This window comes from Leptinotarsa decemlineata, unplaced genomic scaffold, assembly GCF_025532065.1.
Source record: "Leptinotarsa decemlineata unplaced genomic scaffold, Ldec_3_MD MMD2_P_RNA_scaffold_9, whole genome shotgun sequence".
Lineage (NCBI taxonomy): Eukaryota > Metazoa > Arthropoda > Insecta > Coleoptera > Chrysomelidae > Leptinotarsa > Leptinotarsa decemlineata.
In genome coordinates this window covers 8825622-8853425 of record NW_027412536.1, presented here as the reverse complement: position 1 = coordinate 8853425, position 27804 = coordinate 8825622, and the positions used below count along the sequence as shown (strand labels likewise).

The window sequence follows — 27804 nt, the reverse complement described above, 5'->3', positions numbered from 1 at the left end:
GGGATTCACAAAAATGCATTCTACGTTCGAAGTCTTCTGCTTTTAGAGCTTGAACTTTAGTAAATTCATACGGATGCATTTCGTAATTTTTCAAAATTCGTTGTACTGAAGCATGTGATACACCTAAATCTTTTTCTGCACTGCGAATGGAAGCTCCTGGATATGCATAAGAATATGCCAAAACGTTAACAGTATTGTCCTCATTTGAAGTAACAGGTTTCGGTAATGTTGAAGGCCCTTTCAACATGGAGCCATAGTTGAGGAAACTATTTTGTAATCTTACAAACTCCCTCTCGTTCATTGGTGTTAATTCAGGATACAATTGGTTACATTTTCTACAAGTTATGGCAATGATTTGATCACACTGCCGTGTTCGATAAATAATTTCATAAGAACTTCGTTTGAATAATCAATATTTGCATTCATTTTTGGCGATTTTTTGAAACACCGTCAATAACCATTTATCAATTACTTATAAAAGTCAACAAACTGTCATAAGCTTGATATTTCCACGACTATCTAGAAATCAAATTCTTTAAATATTATTTTTTGTACAACTGTTACTGAAAATCTCTTTGATAGAAACACTTCAATCAGAACACCTACCAAGAAATCATTTAGAAAAGTTCACACATGCAGTTCGTGCTATTGGTAATATTAAATCCCTGTGAAGTTACTGATGATGACGAAGTAGTATTCAGTCCAACTGTAGAAAGTCCTCCATGACTAACCAATGATCCTCCTTGAAATAACGTGAGTTGGCGTATGTAGTTGTAACATATGCCTTGTAATCCAAAGATCGTGTGTTCAAATCTCATGGTCCCTATAATTTTTTTTATTATCAGCAGTAACGTTATGCAAAAAAATTTGTATGATACATTTGTTAAAAGTGATTTTATTTTGCTCGTGAGTTTGCTCCACTTGCTGACGCTCGTTTTGCAATAATCCACACTCACAAAATAAAATGCCATTTTCAACACTTGTAGGTAAAACGTGAATAACTATTTTTCCACAAAAAGGGATTTAAAAAAAAAATTGACGATTTAGGTATAGGAACATATATGTATATCATCATGAAGCATTTTTCACCATCTTTCAATTTATCGAGTAATATACAGGGGTTTCATTTGAAAAAATGTACTTTCGACTACTTTTAAGCACAATGGAAATAATAGTAATTCTAGCACGCCCTGTATGATATGGAGTCGATTTCTTGGTGTTATTTGAATATTTCGAGTTTGTCCAAACTATCATCAAAATATCAACTTTTCATGTATTGAGGGTACTGATGTACTTAATTTCAATTAAGGCTATGTTTTGGACCATATTCAGCACAATTTATTTTTTATCTCGAAAACAGATAGAGATAGGTATAGGACATTATCAACAAAAAAATATTAAAATACTAAAGCAATTCCAAAAATGTAATAATATGTGGGGTGTTCCATTCAAATAAATATAATAGCTAGAACTTTTTGATAGAAGTGACAACGCTGCAATGCTGAAAATATTTAAGATCGATAGAACAGGTAAGGAAATGTGAGAGGTGAAATTTTCAGAAAAATCATGCTTTGCGTTTTCCAGAAACGTCTAACCTACCATCGACCGTGAGTCACGCTATATATGGTTTGCCACTTTCTTGAGTGCTATGTTCGATATTAACTTCTGTTTCTATCTTCTGTTTCTATCTTTTGGTAAGCAAGTGTTGCCCATCGTCACACTTGGCTGCACCATACTGATGATGGGCCAAAAGCCCGAAACACGTGTCTATTGTTTGCCACTTTCTTGAGTGCTATGTTCGATATTAACTTCTGTTTCTATATCAAGACACTTAATAACTTTCATATTCGTATATATTCGTATATATATATATATATATATATATATATACAGTGTGAACCATTTAAGATGGAAGCACCTTTATAAAACTTACATTTTTCAACCGATTGGAATGTTTTTTTTTGTTAGGTAGATATTCAAAAAGTCTATTAGGACACCAAATATCATGAATAAATCTCAATTTCCAGGGCCAACTAATCTTATTTTTCAAGGTCAAAAATCTAAAAAAATTACTAGCGATTTTTTTAGAAAAACTCTGACTACACCACTGGATTTGTGACATTTTCAAATGGGTAACATGTAAATTACGTTGAAATGCGTCAATCAATAAAAAAGTTATAAAGGAATGAAATTTGAAAAATATGCCGTTTAATCAACCCACCAATTCATGTTCAGGAATTTTATGAAAATTCTGAATACACCACTGGATTCAGGATGTCTTGAAATATCACTGGTCACAGTTTCATCGAAATCTGTTCAGTAATAAAAAAGTTATAAGGGAATGAAATTTGAAAACTATGTTGTAAAATGAAATTTTAACAACGTTCTTACTACACCACTGTTGATTATTGAAAAAATTATTGGGGTGATTATTGCAATGTCGTACAATTATAACATCTGAAAATCATGATGGTAAAAATAGTCTATAGGTATTTCTCGAAGTGGAGTGGATACATAAACAAGTACAATCAGGAGAGAACTCCTGGTTAATCTTCATGAAAACAATTTCAACAATATAAGACAAGTCTAATGTACTCCCAATAGAAATTATAACGAAAAAAATATGCAATGGATAATAATTATTATCATTCCAGTAGGTAACATCAGCTGTGATTTCTTCTTTTTGTTGAATAGCAAAAAATGAGATTTGCAATTTTAACTGCCTGTTATTCAGAATGCATTAATGAAATAAACAAGTCAGCTGTGACTTACAGTTTCTCATCCATTTATTTGCGCATGAATTGTCATTTTGTTAAATTGTCATTTTGTTACGCACCATTAGTGAACTAAATAAATTGTGTTTCAAAATAAAAACAGATAATGGCTCAATTGTCAATTCAAGAAAAAATCGAAATTATACGTCTTTCCGGTGATGATTACCGGAGTGAAAGAGAAGTAAGTAGAATATTCAATGAAAGACACCCAAATCGTCCAGCCATAAGTAACAGCACGGTACATAAAATAAACCAAGTTTTCAATCGGACTGGAGCAGTAACCACATATATTTTAAAGAACAACATACGAAGAAGGAACGAAAATAACCAGACTATATTAGATTACTTCAGAAATAATCCAAATAGTAGTTTGAGGGATGCCAGCTTAGATTTAAACTTACCTAGGAAGAATGTTAGGCGATGTCTGAAGAAAAATAAATTGAGGCCATTTAAACCAAAGTTTTTACATACTCTGGAACTAGGTGATCAAGAAAAACGATTGGAATTCTGCTTATGGGCCCAGGGCGAGTATCTTAATGACAGGCAATTTTTAAAGAAAATTTTATTTAGTGATGAAGCTAGTTTTACAACAAATGGAGTGGTTTCATCACAAAATATTCGCTATTGGGCCACTGAAAATCCTAACTGGGTGATAAACTGTAAAAGGCAGTATTCAGAAAAAGTGAACGTTTGGTGTGGAATACTGAATGAAAGGATAATTGGACCATTCTTTTTCGACGGCAACATGAATGGCGCAATTTTCCTACAATTTTTATGGAATGAATTTTCGGACGCAATAGATGAACTTCCCCTTGCAGAAACAAGGAATTTATATTTTAAGTTAGATGGTTGTTCCATACATAATGCGGGAATTGTGAAGAGTTGGCTGAATCAAAATTACCCTAATCGTTGGATAGGAAGGGGGAGTACATTAATTGGATGGCCACCAAGATCGCCTGACCTTACTTCACTCGATTTTTTCCTTTGGGGTTATGTTACACAAAAGGTTTACAAATCACGACCAAGGAATCGAGTGGAACTGTGCACCAGAATTCAGCAAGCTTGCGATGCAATTACTCCACAACAATTGAGGAATACTTTAAAAAATATTCGTAAGCGATATGATAAATGCATTGAATTGGATGGAAGTTTGGTGGAGGCCACCAGAATATGAATTGCACTCATTTATTTTTCAATTCGGTATCTTCTTGGTTTCTATTTTTATATTGATTGTGAATAAAAGATTGTTTTCCGCTAGTTTGTAGCAATTAGAAAAATGTACTTACAGTTAGTTTTTTGTAGATTCTTTTGAAATTATTGACACTAAAGTTTGTTGTGATAAACTGATTGATTGATATGGTTCGACATACATTATGAAAGGAAATTGATTCTCCCATAAACGTTTCATGAATTTTATTTGAATAAATAATATTTTGTTGAATATTGTCCCTAATCCAGTGGTGTAGTAAGAACGTTGCTAAAATTCCATTGAACAACATATTTTTCAAATTTTATTCCTTTATAACTTTTTTATTACCGAACAGATTTCGATGAAACTGTGATCAGTAATATTTCAAGACATCCTGAATCCAGTGGAGTATACAGATTTTTCATAAAATTCCTGAACATGAATTGGTGGGTTGATTAAACGGCATATTTTTCAAATTTCATTCCTTTATAACTTTTTTATTGATTCACGCATTTCAACGTAATTTACATGTTACCCATTTGAAAATGTCACAAATCCAGTGGTGTAGTCAGAATTTTTCTAAAAAAATTGCTAGTAATTATTTCAGATTTTTGACCTTGAAAAATAAGATTAGTTGGCCCTGGAAATTGAGATTTATTCATGATATTTGGTGTCCTAATAGACTTTTTGAATATCTACCTAACAAAAAAAAATCATTCCAATCGGTTAAAAAAAGTAAGTTTTATAAGGGTGCTTCCATCTTAAATGGGTCACACTGTATATATATATATATATATATATATATATATATATATATATATATATATATATATATATATATATATAGTGGATAATCTTAGCGACTGGAGAAATGTATGGTAAAATGGATTAACAGGGTATCTCAGTCAAAAAATCAAAAATCAAACTCTGCTTTACTTTGCCAAGCTTTCGCTTCTAATGGGAAGCTTCTTCAGGGCCTATAATTTAATGATTTTTGAATATTTTCGCCTTTGAATAACATTACAAATCATACTTACAGTAAAAATGAGTGAAAAACAATTGACGTAAAAGTTAACATGAATACGATTTTTTTGTGGGTTTGACAAATGTCATACCTTCACATAAATGTAATTTTCCAATGGGTATGATGATTTGATAATTTTTTACTGTAAAGAAAGTGTTATTGATTGATACATTTTTCATTATTATCATGTTTTTGATGTAGTTCTGGTAAATTACTATATATACTGCTGAGGTTATCAATGTCAGTTTTCTTATTCATACAATCAGAAGACTTATTAATTTCCACCATTTCCAGAAAAAGGCGTTTGGAAATATTTTTTTCTGTATGTAAAACTTTGATATTAGAGTAATTTGGTTTATGACCTGTTTCTATAGAGTGTTGCGCTAATGCACATGATTTTTTATTGAGCTTTATATCACTTTTATGGAAGTTACTCTATCATTAAGAATTCTAGATGTTGTTCCAATATAATTCAAGTCACAATTGTTACAAGGAATGTTATAAATCACATTTGACTTTTTTGTTGTATCAGTTTCATCTTTCAATTTAGTATTGAAGTTTTTTATAGTTTCAATATTTTTTTGGCATATTTTGATATTTTGTTCATTATGAAAAAGTTTTATGATATTTGAAGATAAATTTCCAAGGTTAGGTATAGATTTATAAGATATATTGATAGGTGAACTATCATTACATACATTTCTGTTAATTACATCAGAATTTGTATTACTGCCAGTAATGGAAATTATTTTATTGAGATGTTTTCTGGGATAAGAATTATCGATCGATATGTCTCTAAGAAGTCTGAGATTTTTTTGCTTGAGGGAAGGGTGTACTTATTTTTCTATTCTTTTTTTCAAACAGAGTAATTAAATTAATTTCAACTGATTTTTTGTGAAAGGAATAGTAATTGATATATCTTCCCGAATAACTCCTGTATCAAGAAAAGAAAGGGTCTGATTATTTTCTATTTCGATAGTGAATTGTAACTTTTTTTATATCTATTGACAACATCAAGAATTTCATTTTGTATATATATATATATATATATATATATATATATATAGATTTATATATATATATATATATATATATATCAAAAATTAAACAATTTGTGGACACACCACTCAAAAAAGGGGGGCAAACCGCGGACACGTGTTTCTGGCTATTGGCCTCATCAGCGCGGTGCAGCCAAGTGTAAAGATGGGAAACACTTGTTTGCCAAAATCAGGAAACAACACAAACGCACGGAGTCAACAACAGGAGCCAACCGCACATTTATGGTTCCAGTTAGAAGACCTAGAATTCCCAGGCTATTTCCTGATTTCGGCAAACAAGTGTTTCCCATCTTTACACTTGGCTGCACCGCGCTGATGAGGCCAATAGCCAGAAACACGTGTCCGCGGTTTGCCCCCCTTTTTTGAGTGGTGTGTCCACAAATTGTTTAATTTTTGATTTATATCATGCACACTCGATTAAATCTCTATTTATATATATATATATATATATATATATATATATATATATATATATATATATATAATAAATATATTATATATAAATATATTATATAAATTAAATATATATATATATATATATAAATTAAATATATATATATATATATATATATATATATATTTCAGTTTGTGTCTGAAAGTTACTTCTTTGCATGATCTACACATCCATGTATAGAGTTACTTATTTTCAAATTGATTGATCCTTCCATTCTTTGGAAGATTCTCTCATCCATTTTTTTTGTATCAGATGGAGTAGTAGAAAGCCAAAAACTTTCTTTCCCAAAAAAATTAATCACTCCTAATAATATAACCCTTTCAAATCAAATAAATAAGATTCCTCATGGCTGGGATTAAATCAAATAGGTGAATGAATGTCATTACGATGTCATCGATGACATAAGCAGATCAAGCTTATCAAGCTATAATGTTATCCAATTTGGTACTGAAGAGCCTTAGGGCAAGTGTCTTAAGGCGAAACACGTGTATACCAGTTAGGGTGACAGTGTTCCATGTGAGTACAATTTATTACCATTCATTCAAAGTAGAACTCATGTGAATGATATCTGATTCTTATTCCTCCACGAATGTTCGATATACAAACTGAATAGAGAAAAGTATCTTCTGTATAATTCAGTGTTCATATAGAAGTATTTGTTTCGAAAGAATTTTTTCTTTCGTGTAATTCAATGTTTATATGAATGTAGCTGTTTCAGGAGGACTTTCTTTCAGTTTGTGTCTGAAAGTTACTTCTTTGCATGATCTACACATCCATGTATAGAGTTACTTATTTTCAAATTGATTAATCCTTCCTTTCTTTGGAAGATTCTCTCATCCATTTTTTTTGTATCAGATGGAGTAGTAGAAAGCCAAAAACTTTCTTTCCCATATAATATCTTGTTTTTCACGATACACTTTTTAAAAATTGGTTTATTTCTTTATGTACACTTTTATACAATATTTGAATATAATGTGAAAAACTTGGAATAAATAATTGACCTCGCAGGGTCTATTTATATGTTTGATATTTGAACAGTGTCAGCAATTGCTTTGTCTGGAACACAAGTGTTCATCTTGCTGATACTGATCAATTAGCACTTTCAGCAGGAAGCTGTTATCGCTTGTAATTTAATACGTGTGAGACGCTAATTCGCATATAACAACTCCCCTTTCATACAAAAAGTTGTTCCTTTTTGCTGCAACTTTTCACAAAACATTTTCCTTGTGGAAACTGGTGTTGAGTTGGATTTCCTCTTCTATAGGTTCCTGGAGGTTGATACTAGGTCTTCTCCTGGGGATGATAAGATTCATAAGATGGTTGTCTGTCTGATCTTTGCAAAAGATGTAAAGTATGATTAATAAAATGATCAATGTTATAGTGCAATATGTGAACCATGATATGTGCTTGTTCACAAACGGCTCATTGATAAGTTTATTCAATTCTTCGGAATATTGGTTTAATTTATGTTGAGCGATGTTCAACTCGTCAACGTTGATTTTGTTGAGTTTCAGCGGTTTCAGTTCTGAAAGATGTCGTTTTTCAGGAAGATGATCGCAACAGCTGTATGGTATTCGAACGGCATGTTTTTGTATGTGACGTTCTTATATCTATCGACGAAGTATTTGGAGTGAATTCTAGTGCTTCCAACGAATGAGCTGCATCCGGGTTGAAGTTTTAGCAGGGAATTGTTTTTGGCCACTCGTGTCACTGGTTCCATATTTTCTCAGTTATTGGTGATTGGTAGGACTTCAAATAGAGCCACAAATTTAGACTCAGTTCTTGAACGTTGTATTCCGTAGCGTAGATCAGTGAAGACTAGCAAGTTTTCGGGAGGACGGTCAATCTTCTCGATAGTTGGGCTTCGCATATAGTTTCGCTATCAATCGGGTAGGGTAGTAGATCGGAACAGATTCTTACGCCATGATTCAGAGTTTTACAGTTTTCTAAATTTTGAAGTGAAATGTACAACAAGGATTCGTCATCTCTCGCAATATATTTTTGAACAGTTAATAATATATGATGAAGTCCCGTTCGGTTATCTGGAATTGGTATTGGTAAAAGTCGATACAGAGTGTATGTTTCTGGTTCGATCAGTAGAATTTTTAATATAAAAACAATTCTTTTGTCCACTTGATATGCTTCAAGTTCGATGATTTCGATATATTGAGCAACATGTAAGAGCATTGTGGGTAAAGGTAGATTGTTTTTATGGAGTAATTGAGAAATTTCCTGAAGTGAGTTCATTAGGTCATTAGGAGTGATAATTGAACTGTGAAGTATTTTCAATCTAGCGAATGTTATTGAATTCAATATGTCATCAAGAGTTGATTCCAAGAAAAGATAGCTTTCCATTAATGTTTCACATATTTTCAATGTTTTCAATTGTGCTTCGTAATACGCAAGATCGTCTGAAATATTATAGATTGATTGTTCTATTTGCTTGATATCTCGATTGAGGGTTTCTTCATCGATTTGAAGTTTATGTATAGTTATGTTGAAATTTCTAATTACTGATGTGGTCACCGATATTTGATTTTTCAAAAGGTTTTCTAATTGGTGTTCGTCTTGAGTGAGTATTAATACAGTTGTTGTAATATTCGCCATCTGACGAGTCTAGATTACCAGTAATGGCTTTCCAGAAGGTACCTATTTCATTAATTAATCCTCTTTTGGATCTTTTATAATAATTTTGGGTGTCTGCAAATATTTCTTGATGTTTCAAGTCAAGTGAGTCAGATATTTGGGTCAATAAACTAATGTGTGTTTTCACTTCGGTTTTGATGGATAACATTCTAGGGTTTGATTGGTCAAAAGTATATAGCATGTTTTCCAAAATTTTGTTGTTGTTATTCACGGTAAATTCTATGGAGTCCAAGTCTTTGTAGACGAGAAGAGTTCATTTATCATTGGGAATTTTCAAAGTGCTTTCTTCGTGAAGAAAAATTCCTATTGTATTATTAATCGGTTGAACGGAGTATTGGGAATGAGTTGTGTGTGTTGCTGAAATCAGCAGGAGAATCCTGAAAATGAAATCAATTTCCAGTACAAGGTCGTTGTCTGTCAAAATTTACATTTGTTTTTTGTCTTGTCTTCCAATTAACTAGCATTGCTGAGTTTTGGTAGATTTCTATAATTTCAAATGGGCCATTAAATTTGTTTTGTAGTTTATTTTTAATTTGGGATTCTTTAACGTAAACATTGTCTCTTACCTTATACTCAGTTATATTTTGTGCAACGTTTCTATCGAATCGAATTTTGGATTTTTCTTCTTGGTTTTATTATTTGAATCTCGCATGTACTTGGTTATGAGTTCTTTTTGGTTGTAAAGAGTTTCGGGTGGTCTACTAGAGGTGTGTCCAAATAGTAATTTGTAAGGGATGAATCCGTGTGTTTTGTTTTTGGTGTTATTGTGACAAATTATTGCATATGGTAAAATGCCTGATGGGTGTTCATCAGGGTTGTCGATTTTATTTGTTCTTATCATTTCTAGAAGGGTCGCGTGAAAACGTTCTAAGGAACCGTTTGATTGCTGATGGTCCACACTAGAAAATGATTATTTAATGTCATTAAGTGTATAAAGTTCTTTCAGTAGGGCGTTGTTGAATTCTCGACCGAAGTCACAATGAATTCTGAGTGGAGTTCCGTAATGCTGAAAGTATAGCAGTAAAGTGTTCACTAATGATTTTGCTGATTTATTTTCAATTGGGTAAGTCTGAGTAAATTTGGTGAGTTCGTCTCGAATTGTAAGTATATAGTTTTTTGTGGGAATTTCAAGAATGTCAATGTTTATTCTCTCGAATGGTATTTTCGGAGTTTCTGTAATGACTGAAGGGCTTTTGAGGTTTTGTCTGCAAATGTTTGGTTTTTTGCAAGTTTCGCAGTTCTTTAAAAAATATTCTACGTCTTTGATTGATTTTGGCAAATTATATTTTTGTTTAACGCGTCTAACCGTTTCGTTTATTCCTCGATGTAAATTATTTTTTCCAGAATGGCATTGGTCCATTACGATGGGAATTTGGTCTTCGTCGGGAGTTCTTGTTAGATTTTGGCATACTGTTATATCAATTTCTTTTTAAGCGAAAATGAAAGACAGAATTTCCCAAGTTGGTAAATCCAAATTATTTTCGATAAAGTACGTTTTGGAAATGTCTATTTCATCTGTCCATTCATAAAGGATGCAGAATAGAATTTCTATGGCTGAGGTATGATCGAAGGGTAAAGCAGTTATGGAGTATTTTCTGTCTTTGACGGTTTTACTTGGAAGAATATTGATTCTATCGTTGTAAAATCCGGCATTTTCTTCGAATATGTCATCTATGATTTTATGATGACGATCTTCCAATTTGTTTTGGCAAAAAAAGTGAGGATGTATTTATGTGATTTGTCTAAAAGTTGAGAATTGTCAAATTTGATTTTTGAGTAGTCAACCAGGGATCGAGTTTCATATAAGTGACTGAAATTTTCGTATTCTTGTAGAATTTGTTCGAAGGGGGTTTCTTCGTGTTCTGGTGTTTCTTTGTTTTGTGTTTCTGTGTCTCGTGTTTCTGTGTCTTGTGTTTCTGAGTCAGTTGGTTTGTTCGTTTCATCAATTTCGTTTGAAGCGAGAATCGTAAATTTTTCGTGAAAATTTACACATTCTCTGAAGTGATTGATTTTTATCGGTGATAGGGCACGGCATTTTTGTTCATTTTGCCAGGCTTATACTCTATTTCGTAGTCATACTTTGAGTCTCCTTCGTGCTAGCCTACTACCTGGGTCTTTTATTGGAAAAAGTCAAGTAAGGAGTCTATGGTCAGTGATGAGTTCGAATTTTCTTCCGAACAGGTATGGTCGAAAGTGTTTCACAGCCCATACAATCGCTAAAAGTTCTTTGTCAATCGTAGAGTACTTTGATTCAGCGTTGCATAGTATTCTGGAGGCGTATGCTATGGGAAGGTCTTTTTCTATCGGTCCTTGTGACAGACCAGCTCCTATTACAAATGCGCTAGCATCTGTCGTTGAGAGGAAAGGTTCTTCGAAGTTGGGGTGTATCAAAATTAGACTGGAAATAAGGGCTAATTTCAATTCATTGAATGATTTTACGCATTTTGAGTCGAATTTGAATGGGGTATCTTTTTCTAATAATTTTGTGAGTGGTTTGAAAATTTTGGCAAAATTTGGTATGAAGCGTCGATAATAACCAGCTGAGCCTAAAAAAGATTTGATTTATTTTGGGTTTTTTGGTTGGGGGAATTCTTGGATGCATTCAACTTTGGAGGTTTAACGCCATTTTTCGTGATTGCGTGTCCAAGATAAGCGACTTCTTTCCTTAAAAATTCGCATTTGTCAGGCTGAATTTTCGAGTTGGCTTTTCTTAGTTTTTTGAACACATCTGTCAGTCTTGAAATATGTTCTTGGATCGTTGGTGAGTATATAATGATGTCATCCATATATACAAGGCAGCGCTCGTTTTGGATGCCAAGGAGGATGTTATTCATCACTCTTTGGAACGTGGATGGTGCTTTTTTTAATCCGAGAGGCATACGGACAAATTAATAGTGACCGTTCTCAACAGAGAAGGCTGTTTTTGGAACGTCTTTTGGGTCGATTTCGATCTGATGAAATCCCGACGCAAGATCGAGGTTGGTAAAATACTGACATTTTCCAAGCTGATCTAGCAGGTCAGAAATGTTGGGTAACGGATATTTATCGGCTACTGACAGTTCGTTCAGTTTTCGATAGTCCATCACAACACGCCATTTGGGTTTTCCTGAAGCATCTAGCTTTTTCGGTACTACCCAAACAGGGGATGACCATGGGGATGTCGAATGTTGAATGATACATTGATTAATCATTTTGTAAATTTGGGTTTTGACTTCTCCTTTGTGGATTTGAGGGTATCTGTAAGATTTTGTAAACACGGGTCTCGCATTGCTAGTTTCAATTGTATGTTTAATTTCATTTGTGAAGGTGAGATTGTCGCCTTCAAGATAAAATATGTCAGAAAATTCTAGGCATAATTCGGTTATCATTTGTTCTTCTTCATGGTTTGAATGGTCAAATCTGAGTTGTTTTTTTATCTCTTGAGCTCTGTCAATTTGTTCTAAATCATCGTGAGAGGTGTTAAAGTTCAAAATTGATTCAAAGTCTGTTATTGGTTCGAGAATTAGGTCTGAAAAATCGATTGTTTTGGGGATTGCGTTGGCATTCATGATTGATGTCAAAAAATTCATCATTTCTGTCGAGTTTTACTGAAGCGTTTGGTATTCTGACTTTTTCTTTTTCTTGCCCTAACAGTATAGCGTCGGTATTTGTGAAGTTACTTTTGAGTTTGAATATTTTTTCTGTTCTGGGTTCAATTGAAATTTGATTTGGTTTCGAATTCTCGGTTACTTCATTATCTATAACTTTGAATAAAGGAACTGTTTTGAAATTTGTAATTAGTTACAATAATAATGTTCCTGAAAATCGAATCCTTATAAACCATCGAATTCAATATCAAAGTTGTGAACATAGACTTTGTGGGGATCGTTATCTTTAAAATTGATTAGGGTCGATTCAGTGATTAAAACTTTTTGGTCCGTAATTCCCTAGACTATTACATTTTCTGGGAATCGGTGAAAGTATTTTTCACAAGTTTTTGGTTTCAATATTGAAATTCCTGCACCAGTATCTATTGAAATTTTGAAGGTATTTGAAAGGTCTTTGATATGGTATGAATTTATTGAATTCATGGAGTGAAGTGAACTTACATGAAGCGTTGTTCCGGGAAGTTCAGATCGGGGTGATAATCTTCTAGGTTCATTGATTGGATTCGGGTTTGAATCTCCGATGTTATGTCTTGAGATTGACTGAATTCTGGAGGGTGATGTTGTGTAGGAAGTGAAAGAAAATCCTGGTATTCTGAGATATTTGGATTGTCTATATATCGGTCGTGTTGGTAATTTTGGTCATTGATCGTATTGGTTGTATTGATCATATTTATTCATTTGTAGTAACAGAAAATGAAAATCTAAATACATCCTGTAATATTAACACAATATAAATCACTATGATGAACGACATTAAAAAATTAGAAAAAGTATTTCACATTATTCAATGTCAAAAAGTTGTCATTGTGATGTTGAAGACTTCTTTCGAAATTAAAATTTCCAAATTAAGCACACATAGCACAGGTATGCTAGGTATTCGTTATTATGTTATGTTATGTTATATATATATATATATATATATATATATATATATATATATATATATATATATATATATATATATATATATATATATATAATGTCCATTTTTATATTACAACCCTCGATAAAGCTAATAAACATTAGAGAAAGCTCGGGCAGCTAAAAATATATATTTCTACAATCATTTTTTCAGTTGTCCTGAAGAAGGAAATAAACATTTACGAAAGCTTGACAAACTAGCAAAGAGTTTTCATCATTGACCTTGACTGCAACCTCAAGATACCATCTGATTAATATATATATATATATATATATATATATATATATATATATATATATATATATATATATATATATATATGTATATATGTATATATATATATATATATATATATATATATATATATATATATATATATATATATATATATATATATATATATATATGTATATATGTATATATATATATATATATATATATATATATATATATATATATATATATATATATATATATATGTTTCTTCACATCTCTTCGATTTTTGCGAGAAAATGGTAGGAGTAGTCGAATTTTGTTTCATATAGCGATATGAAAAAATGTTTGCTGCTACGAAAAGCATTAATGAATTTCATTTATCATAGGATCTATTTCAGTGGCATATTCAGTTTCAATTTTCTCGATAATCACAATTATTACATTATAGAAAAATGCAGATTTCAAAGTATCATAGGTGATACAATCGTATGATGTACCTATCTAGTGATTAGACTGATACATATTTCAAAAGTTCCCGAAATCTCAATTGTTTTGATTATCATTTCAGAATGGCTAATCAGCTGAATTATGTGGTGAAGTTTAACGTAGGTCACATGTCCCTGATATGCGCAATGGTGTTTGGATGCCTCGGGAATCAAATATTCAAAGTGAGTATATTCAAAAGCCCAACAAGTGCTTATCGTATTGAATGTCAATGATTTTTGTTGGGACAGTAATATTTCTGCCAGTTGATCAACATAATCCAGATGCCATTAAAAAAACATACGACTTCTAGAAATATATTTAATATAATTTTCTCAATCACACTTTCGAACTATTTTTGAGATTGATGTATTGGTTCACAGATTCTTTCAAATCCTTCGCCCCATATGAAAAACAACCCTAAGAAGTCAAAACTTGTGTGCGCTAAGGATTAACGGGGTTTCATCTTTTCACGTGCGATTTCTAGGAATTGAAAACATGAAAAATAGCTCTATAATAAAAACGATAATGAATTCATTATGAAATAAATATCTACAAATATAATACATTTTAAAAACCGTACAGATTGCACCTATGGGTAGTGTGATTTTTGTAGATGTATGATTTTCCAATATATCTGCGGGAGTTTGAGTGTGACCTCGAGAAGTATATGGGTTTATGTCTGACCAATATCGCACATTGTGAATGTTGACCTTTATACTTGAAAGAAAATGTGTTATCAACACTAAAATGAATATGTTTGATGCCGTTTCGATTTGCAATCAAACGTTCGAACATGAAAACATAAATCTGCATTCTTCTGTGAAAGTCATCTTCATTCAATTCATGTATTATCCCAATTTTATAAAGATGAAACCTATATATTCTGAGGTATTTTTCAACTGGAATTGTTGAGACATAATTTGAGTAATTGAGTAATCGTTGTGAACAATTCATGAAGATATACATGCACAGTCGATCATAAATTCATTCAATAATATTTTCACCAGACTAAACCAGTAGGAGCCGCAATATTTCTTTTTGGCTACATAGTATCACTGTTTTTACTCTGTTATGCTGGACAAAGAATTACAAATGAAGTGAGTTGGGAAGTTGAATTGATATTATATTCTCGTAATCACCGACTTCTTGTAGAGTTTATCAGTTGCTGAAGTTATTTATCAATCAAAATGGTACGAAGCCAACACACAAATGAAGAAAAGTATTCTATTCTCTTTAGCAAGATGTCAGATTCCGCTCACACTGGATGCGTGGCCACTTGGAAACTTTTGTTTTCCATTGTTCATGATGGTAAGTAATTATAAGTTATGTAAGACCAAGAAATCAGTTGTTTCCTGATCTACGTCAGCAGAAAGCAATTGAAAAGACAGGAAGAAAGATTTCGGCTTTCTACTTCTCCATCTTCAAACGAAAAATTTGGGAATGATTTTTTGTATGAAGATGAAGGAGAAGAAAACCAAAACCCTTCTTCCCCAAGAAATATTTTTTTCTAAAAATATACCCCTTTCAACTTGAAGTATGACATATCTATGGAACGATTGATCCAGAAATTATAATTTCACAATGAAATGGATTATTCATTTTTCATAAAAATGTTCTGCTCATTTCGTATGACCTCAAAATGTTGACATTCGTATCAAAAAATTCATAATTAGCATGAAAATTCAATGATTTTAAAAACTAACTACAATTAAATAGGTTATTACCTCATTCAATGTCATGGAAATATGAGCAGAAAAGATCCAGTTGTATTTTTCCTTAAGTCAACTCCTCATTTAATTCTTATTCTGAAGAAAAGTTGGTTGGGTAACAAGATCATTCATATTATTTACAGTTGGAGAATTCTGAAATAATGTAGATTATGATAAACAGAACTTTTTCATTCTCAAAAAAATATATTCTCCCTCATTTTTGAGTCTGTTTCATTAACTTTGAGTTCTTAGTGGCTCTTTCGGAAATAATCATTAATCACTCCAGTATTTTGTTAAAATCCGCAATGGCATTCATTGAATCCTCAACCACTCTTCAGAAGGACGATTGACCAAACACTCAGTCAGATTCTCCGCAGCACTCAAAGCTATTTCCAGTATTATTTTCTTAATTTTTCACATATAGTCAGTGGCCATACTTCTTTCATTGTTCAAGGAATTGGGCAAATTTCAGATATGCGGTTGGTTACCTCTTTCACAGGCAGACGGGGCGATGACAAACCTGTTGTTTGTTGTCCGATTCAGCCTATTTCGAGGAATGATACTCTGAAGGAATTCGATTTGAAATTATCGAAAATCATGGACTTGATGTTGATGGTAGACACTACTTTGCACTGACAAGTAGCCAAACAGCACGAAACCGGTCAGTGAAGAATCCTGCACTGACACCTGTCGGATATAATTCAACGCCCTTCGTGGTATTATCCAGGGATAATACCACGAAGGGAAGTAGTTGTTTTCTGATGAGTGTCAGTCCATTAACCTACAGGTGAAGGGAGTTGTGACTTGCCGGGACGAATTGTTCTTTTAGATGATTTTATTTTTATCATTCGAACGCAATCCACGGTAACTAATTATCTAACCGCTCCACATTACATAAGTAGACAACGAGCTGTTTCATCATCTTCGGGGAACAGAGAGTTGAGTTTCAGAGTTGCAACTGTGATAATTCATTATTTTCCAAATACCGTCGATAAACATCTCCTGAAAAGTCTATCGACAAAACCAACTGTTGGTGAAATGATAATATTATATTTTTGGTAAAAAAAGGTTTTTGCTTTCTACTTTTCCATCATGATACAAACAAATGTGGGAATCTTCCAAAGGAAGCAAGACAGCAATCAATTCCAAAAAAAGTTATTCAACAGAGTTACTTTCATGAAAATATTGAATTAAACGGAATAAACACTTTTATATGAACACTGAATTATATAAACACACTTTAGTAGTTGTATTTTTAGTTGTATTTTACAAATTTTTATCAAACAAACCGAATGGGAAAATATGTTTTTTGTATGATTCAGTGTTCAATATTTGTTTCGAAAGTATTTTTCTTTCGTGTAATTTAATGTTTATACCAAAGTAGCTGTTTCGAGAAGCCTTCTTCTTTCCATCTGTGACTGAAAGTTACTTCATTTCATAATCTACAAATATTTGTATCGAATAATTTTTTTTTAAATTGATTGCTTTTTTTGTAGGATTCCCTCATTTTTTGTGTCAACTTGAAGAAGTAGACAGCAAAAACCTTTCTTTTCCAAAAAATTAACCTCTTCTAAAATATACCCTTTTCAATATTATTTTATACTGTACTTTTTGAAATATCTACAGATGGAAAAAGATAAGGATTTTTTTCTGATGTGATTATTTTTTTTTCAATGCATCATGAAATCAAGCTGGGAAGAATGTATTCTTGAATAGTTTTTTGCCTACACTTCTAGATGACTGTTTCAATATCTTGAGTGACAATGAACCGCTTACAGAAACTGATATTAACGAAAACCTGAAATTTATGCAATCTTCAGACGTATGTTCGATTGGAAAAAATAACGAAAAGGTTCCTTGTTACCTTGATGAATAGATGAAAACAAATGAAAACATTAAAAACTCCAAACTCAATTGAATCATATACATTTGAAATCGCATATTAGTCAACTGGATCAGATAAAAAAATATTTTGTTATAGACTGATTCGTGGAATTGTTTTATATCTGAAAGCTGGTACGATTATTAATTATTGATAAAGTTTGTGTTTTTACGCATATTTGAATCAAGTCTCCATCCACTATGCACACAGATGCTCTGATATTGAACAAAATTTATAACAAGTAACCTCCTTCAAATATTATTAATAATTCTTGGTCACATATCTATCATTTTTGTAGGGAGGTTACATGCACTTATAAAATTATATCAATAAACAAAGTTCAGGGTATAATCATATATTTATCGTTTGTGGGCAAGTTTGTCTTTGGGTTATAGTGCATATATCAATCGATAATTAGGTGGAAATAGGTAATTATCGATTGATATATGCACTATAGCCCCAAGGGCGCTTACCTACAAACAATAAATATATATGGTTATACCCTAATCTCTGTTTATTGAGACAACATATCTATCAAACAAGCTTGCTGATGATAAGTTCAAGGTTGTAATATATTTGGAAAAGAAAGTTTTTGGCTTTCTACTACTCCATTTTAATACAGAAAAATGTGGGAATCCTCCAAAGGAAGAGAGAAAGTAATGAATTTTAAAAGAAGTAACTGTATACATAGATGTGTAGATCATGCAAAAAAGTAACTTTCAGACACGAATATGGAAGAAAAAGCCTTCCTGAAACAGCTGTTCTCATATAAACATTGAATTACATGTAATAAAAATTCTGAATTATATAGAAAACACTTTTTTCTACTCAGTTTGTATTCCAAACAATCGTTATGGAATTTAATCAGATATCATTCACAGGGTTTCTACATATCCTTCCTATCTTTGAAAGATTTCCACATTTATCTGTATCAAGATGGAGTAGTAGAAAGTCAAAAACTTTTTTTCTCAAAAATTAGCCACACTCCTAAAAATATAACCCTAGCATACATTCTATTAAATTGCTCAATAACGGGAAATGAATCCACCACTATAAACACTATATCTGAATATTCAAAACGATGACTTCGTTTTATAATTTTTGTGAATTATCGAAACTAGAAAGTGACATTGAAAAATATTGAGGGATAGAAGACGTCCCATTCTGTGAGTTGGTTAATCCTGATGAATAATTTGGTGGAAATTATTTCAAAACAATCAACAGTACTATCAGATATACTACTGGATTATATACTGAATCGTTACCATTGTGAGACCGCATCCTACTTTCACCGGAATAAGACAACTTGCTTCCAATCTTTTTTTATCTCAGAAGAATAGATTGCTGAATGCAAAACACCCAGTTTCACTTTCCCGTCAAATTTATTCAACCGCTTTGTTATATGATACAAAAATGCAACAGGATTTTAGAAAAAATGGCACACAAAGTCTCCAGCACAGGCAGAAATGGCTTAACTCGAATACACCCTCTTCTAGAGAGGGATCTCTAATGCTCATTAGAGATGAGAATTCACTGCTTTGAAAGTGGTCTCTTTGTTGCATTTTGATGTTTCACTCAGGTCGTGATTTAGTTAACAGAGTCGCCACAGTAAAAACACCAGCTGGTATCTTGAAATGATCTTTGTCCAAACTGTGTCCACTTTCTAATTTATCTGAAGAGTCTGCGGATACTTCTATTTAGTATTTTTCACTATCATAAGTATTTGTTTGGTTCACCTAAACGACTATATATAAACCTTTGATTATTCCCCTTTTCTATTCAGATATATTTCAGTATTTGACTGATATATTTTTTCTCCTTTTTTTTTTTGGTAATATGCTATTTTTCAATTTTTGAAGGGGTGATAATGTTTCGGAAAGATTTATTTCACACTTAATATAATTTCAATATTTTGTAGAAATGAAGGATGTACTTTCCAAAGTCATAACCGATGTAAAATAATGAAGATGTTTCTCCCATCCTATTGTTTTCTCCAATGGACATCAAAATCATGCTGGAAAAGTTCAGTAGATAGATAACGTTCGTACAGTGACCGCGTGAACATCAAATTGAAATTCAACGTACCAAACAGATATAGCAGGTGTCTCAAGAATTTAATATAACAAATGCCTCAAACAAGATGGTTTATTGAAAAAAAATCGTTTCAAATGATCGTATTTTTCGGTTATTTTTGAGTTTCTTTTCTGTTTTTCAATAACAATGCTTCCACTTTCCATTGCTACGGAATAAATATCTATCAGCTTTTGGATATTTATTTCGTTTTTTTTTCGAACAGGTATCGGAAAGGCCAAAAATAGGTCTGAACAGGTATTGATTTGGTAAGATGGTTTAAACCCTTCAATTATTTTGCGATAACGACCTCCATTGATGTTACCAACCTCGGAAATAAAAATCAATTCATAAAGTTCTCTCCAACCTGAGAAACAAATCATCTTGAAAAAGTCAATCAGTTCCTATATGATTGGTATAGATATGATGTGATTTCAAATGATTTTGTTTGGCAACAATGAAACAATTAACGTCATTCAAAACCAGATCTTCAAAGTACATGCTAGACGCACGCTTTTAGGAAGCTAACTCCATCATTTTCGGAGACATAATAAATAAAATAACTTCTGCCTAATTTCTACTGGGATTTCTATTCGATACGACCGATTCCAGTTTATTTAACCATTCTCAAATCATTTTTTGATAATGGTTGCAAGATACCTCAAAGAGGTCAGTCTCGCATATGTTTCTCGTTCATTTAGCAGCATAACTATACTGAAATCATTCAAGTAGATCACCTGCAGACCACGATTTCGAAGTATTGCCCCTCGTCATAACAGACAGCAAAACATATATGAAACTTTTGTATAAAAGAAGGATTGTTAACTACTAACACTTCGTGAACAAAGCCCCAAGCGAGAAAGAAATGGGAACACTATCGAGGAGAGATACATACGTATAAGGAAATGAACATTTTAAAATGAAATTGCGTTATAGCTACCTCTTTCAACTACTTACACAGTAGACTCTCGTTAATTTCTGTCAGAAAACATCTACTTTCCTGGCTAATACCATGCTGTATATTGAATTATATCCCACAGACATTTATGCAAGATACCAAGATACCCCACGGAGATTAGTTTTGCAGATGTTTTTTTGTTCATTCAACAGCAGTATCATGCTGAAATTACTCAAGTAGATCACCTGCAGACCACGGTTTCGAGGTATCACCTCAGTAAGGCAAGATCCTACCCAGACAGCAGAATTTCAACACGGCTCCGCTACAAATTGAAACCCAAATTGAAGTTAGAATTCATTATGCTCTCACTGGAGCATAATCAGTGCTCTTTAAACAGCTGAAGGAAGAGAAATACGAACTTTCTCATACTCTCATTGTGATACAGTTTTCAAAATAGAATATCTTGACGTACCCATGCTTTTTCACAAAATTCTTGATTTCGAAAGCTGAATAGGATTAGTTATTGAGGAATTTTTTAGTATTGTGACATCTGAACGACTAATCAAAAATAAACTAGAACTTCATATTGATTTGCTACTGATTCGGAACAGCTATTTTCCGAAATTGAATGACTATGAAGCGTCACATGTCGATGATGAAAATATTGATAAAAATTACCATTAATGCTGGATAAAAAGTATGTCTAGATTATTTTCCAGTTAATAGATTTCGAGTCTCAACTACAAAAATGTAATGTTCAAATTTCGGTATCTACTTCAAAATACCAACGACATAAAGCCTATGTCATTGGCTATCGATGTCTGGATTGCATGGACTGGTTCGTGGATGGAATAAACTAAATTGAAAAACTAATTTTATCCAAAATTAGAAATATAAAACCCATGATAGTGCTCCAAAGACTACCGCTAGCGTAATGACATGTGGTATTTGCGAAAAACCCATCACCAAAAAAGACGTTATCGACTACGATCATTGTCATTTCACAGATTGATTTATCATGCTTGATTCACTCATCAAGCATGCACCTTGGCCTTAAAATGATCTTTGTAGTCCCTATCGCGTTCCACAACTTGTCAGGCTGTCAGTAATTTGATTATTAGGGATATATCAATCCGAGGATGTGTGAATGTACTTTCTATCAATAGAGAAAAATACATTTCCTCCACATTCTATGATGACAAGACTGATTCTGAATTGAAATTCAAAGATTCTATTCATTTGTTGGAGACAGGTCTCGATGCACTTGTATCTAATTTGAAAGTTGAAAATCTTGAATTCCTAATAAAAATAGTCTATTTGAAAGAAGGTTGATTCATGTCGCTGACTGAAGAGGGCGTATTTACTAGCGATTCAATGAAAAATTTGAACAAACTGGAAGAGACTGAACTACCATCCACAAACATTTTCTGCAATAAAATAAATTATACCAACATTTCAGACAATGCCTATATTCGAAGAATATGGCAGAAAAGAAAATATAAAAATTGATATTGTTCTACTTGCAGACGTTTTCGAAAATGTCCAAGAGCTATTCATACGAACGTACTCTCCAGAATCTGCTTGGCATTTCACGTTACACTACACGTGGCTATACGTGGCATTTTATGCTCAAATATACTGGTTATAAATTACGCATATGTTGATGTTTATGATTAATGCTATGATATTCGTATGTTTCAGTGAAGCTGATAGAATACATCAATTACTACACTTCATGATGAGAAAACGTACATGTTATATTATCAAAATGCACGGACTTCAACTAACAGTGACACACAAAGTGTTGTTAGCGAAACAATGCAGAACACAAAGGACTACCGCATCGTTGAATTGATGCAGGAATATAGAGGTCATCATTGTTGAAAAAAAAATTGGGGTGTATCCCCAATTGCATCAATGGAAAGATTTCAATGAGAAACTCGTAGTTGTCGAGATAAAAAACGCTGAACTCATATTCAATAAGCCCCTGTACATTGGTATTATTATTTTGGATTCATCTTAAATCGTCATATGAGATTTTCGTTTCAATTCATGCTTCGAAAGTTGATAGTAAACAATTTAAAGTTGATGTACACCAACACTAACTCGTTATATACTGAAATGGTTGAAAATGCGTTGTAAAATATGAAATCACGTTTGATGATCATATTGGTTGCTTATAGGGGTAAAAAACGGTAATCCAGCATACAGTCCGTTCTTACGCCCATGATTTGTTTAATATTGAACAAAGTGAAGATCACACGATGAGGAACAAAAAATATTGGTTGTCTCCTCTTCGTGAGGCCTTTATATAAGAATATCACAAATAGACAAAATCTATCCACACATGTTTATATTTATTATCGAACTGACGACTTTGACGAATTTGTCAGCATCCAGTCTGATTAATGACATAGGGGGCCGCTAGTTCTCTCGATACGCCTTTCTCTTCAATATTTTTTTGACTTCAATTTCCGTGAAGTCGATCATTTCCCAATGGAAGTCAGACATATTTTCCCGTGTATAAGCAGTTTGATTTTTCTCATTTTCATTCACGTAATCTTTATTGACTATATCCGATGAGTTCGTGGAACATTCCACATTACACAATTTCAAATTATCAAAATGCCTATCGATGACGCTGCAGGATGCTTTTGCTTCCTGCATCACAGTAGTCATAAGGAAAATGCGAAACATACAGGTATGATTTTGATAATATGCATTTTTTGATATAATTTTTGCGATGTTCGCGACAAAAATGAACGCCCCATCACTCTTTGACTTTGATGTATTCTGGAGAGAATTTCAATTTTAGAACCATTTCTTCTGCGACAACTCAGAATGCAAATTACATGGGTTCCTGAAGAAGATGGGACATTGGAATAATACGTTTTTTCGATGCGGCTGATGCGATTTTCGGGACAGAAATGGACACTTCATCGCAATATATTTCAGATTATTAATTAAAATTCATTTTATATCCAATTATTCATTACTGAATGATGCTGGATTTTCTGAGTTCATTGAATATACCTGTGATTCAGCTTCATTCTCTCGCCTAACTTGTTTGGATTGTTTCAATATAATAACTCCGTCAAGTGTTCCATGGAACATATGTCTGATTGCATACGTCCATTTTTATTTTTGAGTTCTCTCCGTGAATGCCTCATCATTTCATCTATTTGTCCATCCCTCACATAAACGTGATAACTAACATGCCTTTGGAAGTACTTTCGATTGGTTGATTTTTGAGAGAAAGAGATTATCATTAGCTTGAAACCAAAACAAAAATTATTACAGAAGCAACGCTACAACTCCTTTAGTATGCATCAAAATCTTCACCGGTCATTATCAATTGACTGCTGAAATCATAGCTTTACTCCAGTCTTTTGACTGCTATGTTAACGTTTCAAGTATTCAACATTTTCCAGAAATACCAAGTAGACGAATGAATACAAAAGGTGGAATGGAGAACGTGTTCTATTGATGACCTATTCGTTTTGTAGAAATTCATATTGAATATAGGATACAGAGATTTTTTTTTTCTAGTAAGTTTATCATTTGTTACGAGTGGTTTCGGTTTGTTGTACCATTCTCAAGTAACTGATGCATTCTGTCAAGACAAATCTTTGAATATACAATGACAGAGTTCAGTACATTATCACATAAATCATCGGCATTCAGATCAATGAAATATTGAGCATTTATGATTTCGTCATTGGAAAAGGCTTTTCAAGGAAAAATGGAGATCATAAAGCAGGATCCATTGGTAGCTGAAAAATTTCACAAATAAGTTTTTAGGGATCAATAGTTGCTAATCGTGACATATTATTGAAGATAATAAGTTATTGTTGTAGTATTGGTATTGATAAAACAGTTAACATTCGTTATTGCAGGTAACTATTACAGACACCTGACTGTATCATGGTATATTCAAGAACTTGTCTTGATAAAATGTATCAGTTACTTGAGAATAGTCTATCAAACTGAAACCGGTCGTAACAAATGATAAACTCAGTAGAAATTAGACAATAGTATTTTCTTTACTTTATATTCAATGGAGAACGTACTATCCGTAGGTCGATTCTTTTCGCAACAACGATGTTATCGAAATCAACATTATTCAATCGGATGAATATGACGCCTTGTATGATAGTCTTCAGTATGTGAGCGAAAAAGTTATCACAATCGAAGGCACCGGAAAGGTGACTTTCGTCAGCAATGCAGGCGCTTTCATGTTTTGATCTGTCAGCTATTAACAGAACGATGAAGAAGAACTAGAGACCGTACGTGTTGTGAATATCGTCAGCTCTGTCAGAGATTTTATGTATTTCACCGAAGAAGATATCCAACACGAATGTTGTGATCATCAGCTCCACCCTTTTTAGGATTCAACATGCAATTCCACTCAACAATTTTTATAGAAGTAACATTGAAAATTGATAATGTTGAACTCAAGGTCAAGCGTTTGTGTCCCAACGATCGAATCAAAATGCAATTGTTGTAAGCCATCAATGCCGACACTCGTACTTTCATACCGTTCAGAAAATGGGAATTGCTTTTGTTACCCGTTCTCAAGCAAAAAGCAAAAAATGAAATATGGGTTGTCGAGACTTCGTCATTGAACATTGATGGAATGTACAAACATAAAACTGAAAAAAATTGATGAACGAAAAATAGTTTTCTGAACATAGTGAATTGTTTCAAAGCATATGATATAAAAACACCTGAAGATCATAGAAAATAAATTACAAATTCATCAACTGGGTGAACAAAACTCCATTCTAACCATTTGAAAAATATTTTTTTCTGAAAATAACAATGTTTGAGACACCTCATATATTGCTTTTCTGAGACACTCGCCATATTCACATATGTTTCATTTCATAGCTTTCGTATATTGAGTTGTTGAAGTGGTTGGTGAACCAATTATCAACAAATCATTGTCACTCAAGGGACATAATTCAATATTTTCGTCATCAATTGGAACAAGTCATTGATAGTCTCAATGAACATGATATTATGTTGGATGGAAATTCAAAAACACAACGCTCGCCATATCGTTTTTTTTCACAAGATATACAGGAAACATATATATATATATATATATATATATATATATATATATATATATATATATATATATATATATATATATATATTTATATATATATATATATAGCTGGGCTGTTACAAAGAAAACTCTTTGTTATATGTCAAGCTTTCGGTATATTTCACACCTTCGTCAGGGCAACTACAATAATAAGATTATATATCTTGTAAAAAATATATAAATATGGATAACTTACTAACGTGAGAATAAAATATAAAATGGTTCAAAAACAGATAGAAAAACATTAATAAATGACAGTTGATAAAAATTTTGGCTGACAATGTCAAGTGGGAAAATTCGGAATGATGCTCGAATTACTAGATCTTTTATTTTCTTTATCATATTTCAGTAGGTACGTGTAAATTTTGCTAAGACTATCAATATCAGTTCGTTTATTCATTGAATGTTCTTCGTTATTAATATGTATCATTTCCAAAAATATTCTTTTAGTTGTATTGGTTTCTCTATCTAAAATATTTGGATTTTCAAAATTCATTTTATGATCCTCCGAATTAACATGTTCTGTTAATGCACAAGAATTAACATTTCGTCTACAGTCGCTCTTAAAGGAAGTGATGCGACTACTTAGAGGTCAAGATGTTTGTCCTATATATGTTTCAGAACAATCCATACAAGAAATTTTGTATACTAAATTGGATTTTTGTTTATTTGAAATTGGAGCTTTTACTTTATTGTATAATTTAGATATAGAAGTGACATTTGTTTTAGCTATTATTTTAGCCCAGCTATTGACTGCAACCTCACGAATTAAATCGATTTATAGTTAATCCAGTCACTAATTATTCTGTTATATATATATATATATATATATATATATATATATATATATATATATATATATATATATATATATATATATATATATATATATATATATATATATATATATATATATATATATATATATATATATATATATATATATATTTATAGTGAAAATGATCTTCGAGTGATCTTTTCTTCAATATTTGAAGATTTTAGATGATTTATTTGTTTCAGATTGTTAAAACGTCATACTCATATCTAATGCTACTACAACAAACAATTTGAAAGAAACCTGCAATCCGAACGTACAACGATGAAGAAAGTAGAAATATACCTGCACTATTAGCAAGCATCATTCAACTCCACATCTCACGAATTGAATAACAAAATTGATCTTCAAAAATTGAAATCTCAACATAATTTTCTGAATTAAGCAAATTGTAGATTTTTCAAAGTTACTCGCTCATAATGAAAACAGCAATAAAAAATAATATAGCATCTCAAACGTTCTGTTTATTTTACAACCGGTTTCGGGTTTCATCCCATTATCAAGTATAAAACTTGATGTTGATGATGGGATCAAACCCAAACCGGTCGTAAAATAAAATTTTCCAGTGGTATTTAGACAAAAGTGTTTTTTTTCATTTCATTTAAGTGATTATGAATTACCATAAAGTAAACAAGTCATCAATCATACATATTAAAATCACACTCAACTACGCCGCCACTTATTTTTGGTAAGGTAAGATTCTTAGTCACTCTTCACATTTATGGAATGCAATTTGAATTTTGAGTCTTCATGTTTCTGAAAAGTCAAGAATTTGAATTATCAACGATGTTTGATGGACATCCGTTTATTTCAGCTATTTTCTTGATTACTTTTTTTTTGCTGAAAGTGCACGTGACTAGTCCATGTACAAGTAAATGTTC

The 27804-nt window shown here is 32.2% G+C and overlaps 1 protein-coding gene across 1 annotated transcript in view; it reads left to right on the top strand.

Annotated features, from left to right (window-relative positions):
* The window catches only part of LOC111506452 (odorant receptor 4-like), a 28678-nt gene extending 1313 nt beyond the window's left edge, over positions 1-27365 (top strand). The window contains exons 2-5 of the mRNA XM_023161519.2: positions 14499-14598; positions 15424-15513; positions 15569-15724; positions 27109-27365. Of these exons, the coding sequence (XP_023017287.2) occupies positions 14499-14598; positions 15424-15513; positions 15569-15724; positions 27109-27159 (397 nt within the window). The 3' untranslated portion in view covers positions 27160-27365. The remainder of the gene's footprint in view (positions 1-14498; positions 14599-15423; positions 15514-15568; positions 15725-27108) is intronic.
* Positions 27366-27804: the final 439 nt, after the last annotated feature.